At 30.6% G+C, this 11,651-nt stretch overlaps 1 protein-coding gene across 1 annotated transcript; it reads right to left on the bottom strand.

Moving 5' to 3' along the window:
* Nucleotides 1-1,962: 1,962 nt before the first annotated feature.
* LOC123210996 (protein Brevis radix-like 2) lies at nt 1,963-7,592 on the bottom strand. The gene is made up of 6 exons (XM_044629493.1): nt 7,239-7,592; nt 6,803-6,961; nt 4,951-5,327; nt 2,954-3,089; nt 2,295-2,680; nt 1,963-2,202 (listed from the first exon to the last, which is right to left on the bottom strand). Exons 2-6 carry the CDS (start codon nt 6,947-6,949, stop codon nt 2,124-2,126), a joined length of 1,125 nt encoding a protein of 374 aa, XP_044485428.1. The 5' UTR covers nt 6,950-6,961; nt 7,239-7,592; the 3' UTR covers nt 1,963-2,123.
* Between the last annotated feature and the right edge of the window lie 4,059 nt (nt 7,593-11,651).

Genomic DNA, 11,651 nt, shown 5'->3' with positions numbered 1-11,651 from the left:
GATTGACAAAACTACCCTTGACCTTTTCCTTTTTTTTTTTTTCCTGACTTTATTTTCCCTTTTTTTTTTTTTACTTTTTCCAACTTTGGTGAAATTATCGAACTTTGTAATAAATATCATTTATGATTACTCTATTTTTTGCAGGAAAATTTTACAATTTTTAATACATTGATACAATTTTTTTATTTTGCTTTTATGTATTGATCATTAGAGCAAGAACAATATATTTTAAAATGAGTAATATTATATATATAAATAATAATATATTATTATATAATTATGTAATTTAAATTACAGATAAAATAATATTTAATTATATAATAATATATTATTATTTTTATATATAGTTATATATATTATTTATATAAATAATTTTATTATTTCAAAATTTTTGTTGTTACCAAGAAAAGTCATTTTTGAAAACCTATGTTTTATATTATATGCTTTAAAAGTCAAATAATAATTTATGTTTGATAATAATTGGAATTTGAAACAATATCAACTAGTACCTAAAATTACTTTCAAAAGCAATGTTGTCTTTGAAACAAATACTTTCATGTTTCTCTCTCTCTGTTGCCCTTGCCCTTACCGGTGGAAAAAGAATAAGTAAATGGACCTCATCCATTCTTGAGCCATAAAAGAATTGGCCCAATGCTAGTCAGAACAAGATTTGCCTGTGATTAGGGTAATGGGATGTGGCAGTGTGGGGGTGGTGTATGGGTAGTGGAAATGCAGTGTTGTGGTTGTAGTGGAACAGGTGGTGTATGGTTCATGGCAGTGTGGTGTGGTGGTTGTGGCGATATCGTATAGTATAGATGATTTTAAATTAAAGATAAAGTAACACTCATTTACATGATGACATATTATTTATGCAACTGATTATATACTTAAAAATGTTTATACATAATATTACTCATTATTTCATGCCTAAGATGTCATGAAATCAAATTCATAAATTACAAGTTGTCCCTTAAAATCTAACTCTATTATCAGAATAAGGTCATGATATAGAGTTAAAATGGTTAATGCTCATATTACTTGTAACTATTCTACTTTGGTAATATTATAATATTATCACTATCTATTATTACCAACAATCTGACCGAATTTGACATTGAAATTGCATTAAAAAAAATGTAATCTTGCTTGATCCATCAAGATCAGATAAAAATGTGCAATTTGGAGACTCAAATAATTAAAATGCACCAAATACAATCTAACAAGATCATATTTATCTGAGTGTGACTTTTCCTAAATCACATCATAAAAAGTGTAATATTATTAGATTGGATTTATATGATAGAATCATACCAAATTACACATTTCCTAATGTTATTCAACAATTTGCACTTATAATATATTTTCCTTTTTTTCTTTTTTGTACTGTCATTCTCTCTAATTTACACTATTGGTAAAACCCTCCATTAAAAAATATATGGAAGAGTGCCTAGTAAAAAAGTTAATATCATTGTGACTAAAACATTACCATTAGGAGTGTTTACGAATAATTAAATATTATTTTGATAATTTATTTTTTATTATTAATATTATTTTATTTTTATTTTAAATATTAAAAATTATTAAAATAATATTAATTATATTATAATTATATCATTATTTATTAAATTTTAAAACAAAAATAATTTTATTTTCAATTAATATAACAAGTAATATAAAAAATATTTTAAAATAATTATACTAAAAGACATTTAAATAAAATAAAATACTAATATTATTTTATTACTTCTCACCAAATACAATAATTATTTATACTTATTAAATTTTATTAAATATATTAATAATTTATATTTATAAATCTTCTAGATAATATATGTTTAAGATAATCTTTTAATTTTTGTAATAAAATATTATCCAACCCAAATGCAACCACAAAATTTCATTTCAACACATATATAAAAGCAAAACTCTAAATTACCCCAACCCCGAATAAGAAAAGAAAAATAAAAAAACCAACACATTCCTTGATATATAAATTGAAGCAACGCTACAAACCGAGGCATGGTTAATATGTGTATAAGCTATGTTATGAAATGAAGTTTTGCCCGGGAACCTTGTTATAAGAGGAAGACAACTGTTCAATCACCATTTCATCGACTTACCCATCACAAGTACTGTTCTTGTATCCTTGCTCGGTTTTCCTCCCACCATATCCTTGCTTGCGTCTCTCTGAACCGTTCTCGGCTGCAGTGAGCACATAGATGATGAAAATGTTCATCAAAATGAGTCAGATTCAAATTGTTGGATGATGTATTTAGAAAGTAAATTTTAGGTACCTGAAACGGACACGTCTAAGCTCCCGAGTACCACCAGGAAGTGATCTGATAGTGATATACACTCCTGGTTCATCTTGTTCAACCCATTCAGTCTCCATATCGCTGGCATTGCCGATGGAAAGCTCTCCTGATTGATTAACCTCTCTCGAAGAACTAGTCCTTGCAGAACCATCTATGGATGATGTCTCAGTCTTGGTGCCACTAATGCTTGAAAGTTTTGGAGTGGAAGCAAGAGTAGTTGAGTCGCATAATTGAGAGGATTGCATTGGTTGGTGGTCTAGTGAATCTGATGAAGAGCAGCCCACTCCCATTGGGAGATTCCGAGGTCGCTCTTTGTTCAAGGGGGGAGTAACAGGGCTGTGATTTGCAGATACAATTTTCAGGCTCTGAAAGTGGGTGAGAAATACTTGTAAGCATCAAAACAGGATCTGTTCACTTTTATAGGCAGTATTCCATTCATTGAATGGAGGAAGCCGGCCAACCAATGAAAGATGGTACAAAGTAAAAGACTTACTGAATCAACACAGTCTAATCACATATATGCTGAATCAAAGCCTCTGAGGGACATCTTTGCAGGGATGATAAACATAGAATACAAGACTTTAAAACACATGTAACCAACAACTGGATTTTTTATGTCATTTGTGGTGTGAGCTTACCTCATCTTCAGATCTTGGTGAAGTCGGAAGTGGTACCACTTCATGACTGAAATGTTGAACATTGTATAACTCCATGACTTTGTCATAGTTCTGTGCCCACCATCTTTGAGCTTGCCATTTGTTAAACATTTCATGACTGAGGAGATGATCAAAATGAAGATTATCACTATTAAACAATTAGAGGAAATAGAATCAAAGAAGAATGCCAGAGAAAAAAACGATAAATTTTTTGCAGTTCTGCAATGACAAACAAGTCTACATGATATGCACTGGAAATTTTGTCATGTAAGCCATGTTTATAATATTAGCTGCTAACACTGAAGACAAGATATTTCTAACAAACTAAGAAAATCATATACATATATATATATATATATATATATATATATATATATATATATATATATATATATATATATATGCATACATATATATATACGCGCTGAAGAAGAGAGGTTAACTCCATATAGAACATCCAGGAATATCAAAGCAGAAATTAGACAGAAAATTCAACACTTAAAAACTGTAAATTACAATAACTTGACTCCAACTGATGGATGAAGCCACCTTTTATTTTTTATCCAAATGAAAGAGAGAGCCAGATCTCTGTAAATGCAACCACTCTTGATTCGGAGACATAAAGGGATGCTGTTATTGCGCCCTTGGTTGCTTCCATTTCATGAGGGTATTTCAGTGGCATGGTGAGCTTTTATAGTTATAATCAAAAGATTCAAAACTAAAAATGAGCTCTGACATCTATTAGACAGAAAAGAATCTCCAAGTCTCCAGATTACCCTACTTCAAAGCATGAAAAAGGTGAAAAAATAGACAGAAAAGAATCTCCAATTCTCCATATTTATCCATTGTGATGGTTACCAAAGAACCCAAATAAAATCTCTCTTGGAAAGTCTAAATACTTGGAAAAGGAATATGTTCAAGATTGTCCAAGCTTTCCTCCACGGAAACTTGAAAACAGGTAAACAACTGTTCATATAATTGTTTTGTCTATCAAAGAAAAAAAATTAGTTGACAAGCAATAACAAAACTCTTGTGCTTTGATCAGTTAATACAATTTTTGGAGAGTTGTAGCAATTATGAGAGGGTGATTTGATCAGTTAATATAATTTTTTATTATGCATATCACACTGGACATAAGGGAGCAACAGTATCACATGGGACATAAGGGAGCAATAGTACTAACACATGTGCACCAGACATGGCTTTAGTCCTTTCGCTATCCCTGTTTTATCAATCAGTGTCCTTCAATTTAGTGCCCCAAGAAATTTGCAAAACAACATTTTGAAAATTCAGTCATTTTACACCAGACCTAAGAGGTTGGAGAAACTGCTAATTTTTCAAAGAATTATTAAGCTGATTACTATTTTGGGGTTACTTTAATTTTCAACTAAAATGGCCTAATGCAAATATTGCATGATTCACTGGCATTAGAACAGTAAAGTGATGCATGTAGAATCTCTAGATTCAGACCCATACTTGCAGAATATTTCAATCATGCAAACTGAGTGATAGAGTAACAAGCCAAATGCAAATACATTCAATTACAACATCATGAATACCCTTGTATTTTTGCTTAATTTCAATGAATACAAGCACATATAGGTTTTAGTGGAATTCAACTGCAGCCATGCATGAAGGAGCCCTAAGGACAGACCCATACTTGGGAGCCACTTGAACAGACAAAATAAATATGGTACACAGTAAAAGCTTACATGAAAATTCAGAGACCATTAATACAGTATCAAAATTGATGATTGTCACTGATATCTCCTATTATCGGTAGCACACTAAGACAGGTTCACTCATTCAATAGAAAAACCTTCAATCCCATATCAAGACCTACAAAGGTATCCAATATACAAACGAAAATGCCAATATGTGACAACTTAATTGCCATTTCCATACCACAAATGTTTGATGACACTCAAACGTATAAGACCCTTCACAATCACACCATCACTAAATAATTGACAATGTACCTGAATCGTATACGTTTGAGATTATTTCCTCCCTGAGGCAAGGAAACAAAAATGATTAGAACACCAGGCTCCACTTGTGCAACCCATTCCTTGGGTTCATCCTCCTCCATAAAAACCACAGACTCTGTTCGTCCACTAACTGAAGCAGGAGTCGCTTCACCACTTGATAAGCCCTTTGAACTTGCTTCTATTTCTTTCCCCCACAATCTTGGTGTTGAGTTGGAACAGGAAGTTCTACGGTATGAACAATGGAACCTTGCAGATTCCGAGGCAGCATCTGAATGAGCATAGTTTCCATCCTTAATACAGTTGGATGATCCGGAACATGGTTTGCAATTTCTATATGCTCCAGATGCCTTCAGGGCCATGTCTTTGATCTAAGATTTGTAATAATTATAAAATTAAATAAAAATGAAAGAAAAAGAAAATTTCTTAGATACTAATTCCTCATTTAAGAGAAGAAAAGAAGAAAAAAGAAATCCAAGTGAAAATTTTTAAGTTATCTTTATTTTATCATTTTTTTATGAACCAATGAAGCAAAATAACTGGCATGCAGCTAGAGTAACTTTGAATTTCTTTCTACATTTTTTTTTATAAGAAAACTAGTACACTTAACCTGACATTACTGCTAAGAAAATCTTGTCAAGGAAAAAGTTCTCTGCTACAGACTCATATGATATGAGAAAAGAAAGCAAAATTCTGGGATTGGCTGTTCGTTTCTTTTCACTTCCAAAAATATATGTATAATTTCATCCATTTAATCGGTGGACTTTCTCTTTATATCCTTTTAGCTACCAAACACCCAAAAATATAAGAATCAGAATAAATACGATTTCTGTCCCTTCTCTCATACTTTATCAACAATCAAAGAGAGCCCAAACTTGAGTCTATACCTAAGATGTAAGGTTTTTTGAATTAAGCAGATTATTTTTTAACTTTCTTTTTATCAGCTATTCAGTATCAAAATTGTAAGATGCAAAACCTCTTTTTCCCTTTTCCTTTGCATATTTTCTCATAAATAAAACAAAGTAATAGTGGAACTTTTTCTGTTGTCCTACTACCTCAACAGAAATTTTTAAAAGAGAAAAAGCTCAAATTCCCCTTATTCTCCCCGACTTTCTCAGGAACCAAATAGTAAGAATAAAACAAACAAATAGTGGAACTTTTTTTTCTTTTGTCTCATTAACCCCAAAAAAAGAAAAAACATAAATCCCCCAAGACTAAAGATCCCTCCTCTTTTCTCCCTCAATTTCCCAACAAACATACAGAGCTTGGCTCCATTCACTATTTCTCAATGTTTTAATTTCAAATGTTTGAGATTAAATCAACCTCAATGGCTCAAGCTGTTTGGTTGCTGAGAAAACAAGGAAAATATGTTTCTGGAAAACTTAAAATATCAACTTAAATCAATCCAAAGAGCCGAATGAGCCACACCAAGTTGTCCTTTTAGCACATAAATCAAAAAATGTACACACAACACTCCAATTCCCTTTTTTTTCTGCCACTTTGTCATCGCCTAAACAGAACATAAATTAACCCCATCGTCATCATATTTTTACAATTCTTAAAAAAAAAAAAAGTTACACTCATAAATCTCAATACCCCAATCCTTCCAAGATTTCCAGCATTTTTACTCATTTTCCCAGATACCAAACAGAACTTGATAATCTTTATCCTAGTCTTTTACACATTCAAAATCCTCATAAATTTACTGGATAAACCAAAAAGAAAAAAAGAAAACGATAATACTAAGAATAATAACAGTAAAACTAAAAACTACAATTCCTCCAAAATCTCTCACTTTCTTAGCAATCATATGCAAATCTCCAAAACATTCACATTCTTCCTTTACCTGAGCAGTGAGAGTTTTGATGGCCTCGTTTGTCCTCGGTGTTCCTACTACAACATCATCATCCTTCTCCTCTGGCGGCAGAGATCCATTCCTGTTCTTCAGCCGATGCTGAAGCTGCTGCTTTGAACACGCTATACACGTCAGCATCTTCTTTGGTAACTAACCACAACAAAACGAAACAAACAGATCAGGTTTAATCCCTTTCATTACACATCAAACAAACACAGAACCGTTACCGTAACCAACAAACAAACAACAATATATTCACAAATTGCTATCAGATTCGTACTGCTAAGCAAGTAACTAAGAACTTCAACGTCAAACAAACAAACTACCACGGCAACGTTGCCGGACCACTTCCGTCATATCACAACAAAAGCATTTTAGTTAGTTAGTTAGTCAGTCAGTCAGCTAGCAAAAGAATTAGAGAGCTTACCGTGAGAGAAGGAATGGTCAAATGTGTTCGTCAGGTAACTTGAAAAACTTGACGAGATCAAACAGTAGAGAGAGGAGGAGGAGGAAGAAGGAGAGTAGTGACCATTAAGGCATGCTTAACGGCGAGTAGTGAGGCAAGTTCTTGATTATATAATTTAAATTTAATTGTAATTAAATAAACAAATGCTGTATCGTGTTGCGTTGGTCTGAATCAGTAAGATATAAGCAAGAAAGAAAGAAAGAAAGACACAGAGGCTGTGAAATGGAAATAAAATAAATAAATAAATACAGAAATGGTTGTCGTCTTTGTTAGCGTGAGGAAGATGAGAGAGACTGATAGCTATGGAGATTTGGGCACCCGCTCCAAGTGGTGGTAAGTTTATATAATATATAATTTTTCCAGCCTCAAGAAGCTCAAGTTATTCAGTTTATGCTAAAGCAATCTGTCATGGGTCCCATCTTTTCACACGTCATTTCTTCACTCGGAAATTTTTTTCACAATATAATTTTTATGCAAGATGACGTCATTATACATTCAAACAAATTAATATATAAATTAATTTTAATAAAAATATAATATTTCAAATTTCAAATTTAACAAAATTAGTATAATATTAAATTTTTTAAATAAACATTTGAATTCAAATCCATCAAATACTTATAAAACTTTAAATTATATTATATGCTAACTTTATCTATCCAACATATATAAGTGAGATCCTCGTTTTGGATTCTTGTGAGTCGACGGCGGTGACATAATTCATTCTTATTGACATAAAAAGTGAAAATGAATTAATAATAGTGAACCAGTAGGGGCTATGAAATGAGTAAATGCGAAGGGTTAATCAAGACAAGTAGGGGGTGTGCGCGCGCCGGGCGGTTGTCATTTATTTAGGGCGCCACCCTTGATTTAAAAGAAGAGCCCTATAAGGTTAAAAGCAATGCTGCTCTATCCCCGGTGGGCCTTTCAGATTGTTTCTCAACTTAACCCTTTTGGGGTGAAAAAAGTTAAATATATATAATTAATTATTAATTATTGCATTCTCATGTGCAAACTTGGTTTAGTAAATAAAAATAGAGGCTTAAATAATAGACTTCCGTGATGAGAATTAGTCAATGCTTAGCATGATCAATATTATTTAATAAGCCAAAAGACTTATTCCCACTCTAAGGGTTATTTTGTAGTCAAACTTTAGACTATTACATTTTAAAATTTTAAATATTTATTTATTAATTATTAAATTTAACAAAATTCTTTAAATCTAAAAAAATATTTATCACTTAATTAGTAACATTAAAAAAATAAAATTTTATTTTTTAATCTAAATTTTAAAAATTAATAATTTTTCTCTATTTAAATTTTGAAAACTTAACTTTCTTTTCTCTAGACTTTTAACTTTCTTCTCGAACGACTGTCTCATCTTTATCTAATTTTAACTTTCTACCCAATAACTCTTTTGGCCTATTTAATATACATGATTTTGCAGTGGTGGTGGGCAGGAGACCATTAATTAACTATTGATACTAAATTACCTCTCAATTGTGTTTGTACCTTTTGTTTGTTGTCTGGCACCTGAAAGTCTCGCATGAAAGGTTAATCCCAATTGTGCTATTTATGTTAACTTTGTTACTTCTCTTTTTCTTTTGTTAGAAGCTCTCATAACCCTACAAGTGCTCTTGTACCTTCAATTATTGATCAACTCTTTCAAGACTTGCGAAATTGTAAGGTGCTATTATGTTATCACATAGTCATTTTTAATCAGATATATGATATGTTTTCAATGATCAATATTATTCCTCAAAACATTCGTATTGTCACATGCAATGATCAATTTGGTAGAAGTGATTGCATAAACAATCAAAAGTGGTGGTCCAATTAGTTAGGTATAAAATCGGGACCTGATGAAAGTTTTGGTTAACAAATATATAAGAGATTGAATGAGTCTTAAGAAAGACAAACTTTCAATGATAAATTTATTTAATAATATTGTAAAAAAAATAAAACTATGGTTATCTATTTTTGAGTACATAAATAAATATATTTAATATATATTAAATAATTTTGAATTAAAAATAAATAATAATTAATTACATTGATATATTATATGTATGTTCATTTGTATAAAAAATATATGTAAATTTGTATAGAGTTACTCTGGTAAGAATTAGACAACAGTTTTAGAGATTCTCTCTTGTCCATAACAACTTGGATAATATTTAATTGATGTAATAAATTACTAATTAGGCAAGATTTGATCACAATGCAAATGATAATGATTATTAAGAATTATTTTTTACTTCAGTTTTAATGCAAAAATAAATATATATTTATGAGACTTTAAAAATTCAAATATTTATTCATAGACCAACTATTATTAAAATTTTATGTTAAGAGTAAAGATAAAATCATCATTTTACTAATAATATTAAAAATATTTTATTTTATCTCATTTTCTCTTCTGTATTTTGAAAACTTGTATTTCACTCTCTAACCTCAACTTTGAAAAGTTAATCCTCCCCCCCGAAAATTTTCTTCCCTTTCCAACGATGGTGGCTGCCACCATCTCCACTTTTACTCAGGTCATCTCTCTCCTCAATAGACAACGTCAATGAAGATGAAATTCATCTCCATCTTTTCCTCGACGTCTCATCTCTCATCTCCTTTGACAGACTTTTTTTCTAGATAATTTTAATGGCTTTTGTTCTTCTACCGACTTTTCATGAAAATCGTAATACTTTTACAAAGATAATAAGCGTCAATTATTAATAGAAGTTTATATATAAACAAATTATATAAACTTATTTATATAAATTGAAGTATTAATTAACATTCAATTGGGTGATCTTGAAGAGAATGAAAAAAATAAATAATTACATCATCTGATCATAAGTTCTTATCTCAATTTAATTATAAATTTATATAATTTATTTATATATATAGTTTTATTCTTAATAAAATGATATCAAAACACTTGAATTTTTCACCATCACTAATTATTCATAATCTCGTATCAAATTTAACAAACCGTCTGATTCAGATTCGACGTTAACAAACATTCTAAACTTGTATATCATGTTGAATATAATAATTTGGAAACCTTTAATCTACACAAAATAATGTGTGATTCAAAATACACACAAAATAAAAAAACAAGAAGTAGAGCGGCGGCGAAAGAGCCCAGTCATGTGTTGTGGGTCAAGCACATTTAAGCAAGTATATATTGATGTGAACAATACAAGTTCAATAATACTGAAGATGAAATTAGAATTCACTCTCAACCAAGAAATTCAGATCCTCGATGACCCTTTAAATCTAATATTAATTAATTAGGCCACATGGGGGAAGAAGCTTCAATGCTATGACAATGTATCAATATATGACCTGTGAACTTAATACAAGTTCAATAATATGGGTTGAATATTAGAATTCTTTTACTCTCAACCAAGAAACATTCAGATCACTCGACTGCACCCTTTAAATCTAATATTAATTAATTAGGCCACATGGGGGAAGAAGCTTCAATGCTATGACAATTTGATTAAATAAATTATAATGGGAATACTTTTCCTTTAAGAGGGCAACTTCCATTATTGAATTATAAATTAATATTTAATGCAAAGTGAAAGTTTTATAGACTTAGATTTAAGTAATTTAGTTGTGATCCAACTAAGCCTACAATGCCTTTGCCACCTTTTTCTCTCCTTGCTAGCCAAGTATGAATTGAATGAGGAGGGTTTTGCTTTAATATTAAATTTACATTTTGTATGCTTTCATTGAAATAATAGTTATAAAGCAAAGAATAGTCTGAAGTGGAGGTCAAAATGTAATTTTTAATGAATAAAAGGGTTAGAAATGATACTATATTTTGAGGTCATACATGCTTAACATAGATGCAAAAATAAACGAGTATGTGTATCTTGTTGTAAAAATAGAAAACAGATTTGAAACCAAAATTATATGAAAATGAAACTATCCATAAAAGGTTTTTATCACAGTTGATCTAGTTTCGATTTTAATTCCTCATACCACTACTCATAATTTATTATCGAACAATATTTAAAATTCTCGACATGATCAATTGCAAACTTTGGAATCTCAACCTCATTTCTTCTTGTGAGTTTCAATAAATAATCAATCTTATTCACATACCTTAACTTCCCATGCAACCTTCCACACACAAACATTCCTTTCATTATCCCTATAACATTTGATGATGTTATTGCGTTAAAAATTCATCTTTCAACTAAGAGTACAACTTCTAATAACTGTCAATGACTAGTCAAAAAGTGTCATTCCAATCAACAACTCGTGGGATGAGCCTCGAGTATGATATTTTTTCTTCTAGAATCAACGAAACATGAAACAAGGGACCAAATTCATCATGGTCATAATAATCATCAAATATTAAACAAT

This window comes from Mangifera indica, chromosome 3, assembly GCF_011075055.1.
Source record: "Mangifera indica cultivar Alphonso chromosome 3, CATAS_Mindica_2.1, whole genome shotgun sequence".
Taxonomy (NCBI): domain Eukaryota; kingdom Viridiplantae; phylum Streptophyta; class Magnoliopsida; order Sapindales; family Anacardiaceae; genus Mangifera; species Mangifera indica.
Note: the sequence above shows the minus strand (reverse complement) of the source record. Positions and strands in the feature narration are given on the sequence as shown.

Coding starts and splice junctions, on each gene's coding strand:
- LOC123210996 (XM_044629493.1), bottom strand. CDS start 6,949: ATGCTGACGTGTATAGCGTGTTCAAAGCAGCAGCTTCAGCATCGGCTG. Junction 5,328..6,802: donor TCAAAACTCTCACTGCTCAG/GTAAAGGAAGAA, acceptor TACAAATCTTAG/ATCAAAGACATGGCCCTGAA. Junction 2,203..2,294: donor CTTAGACGTGTCCGTTTCAG/GTACCTAAAATT, acceptor TGCTCACTGCAG/CCGAGAACGGTTCAGAGAGA.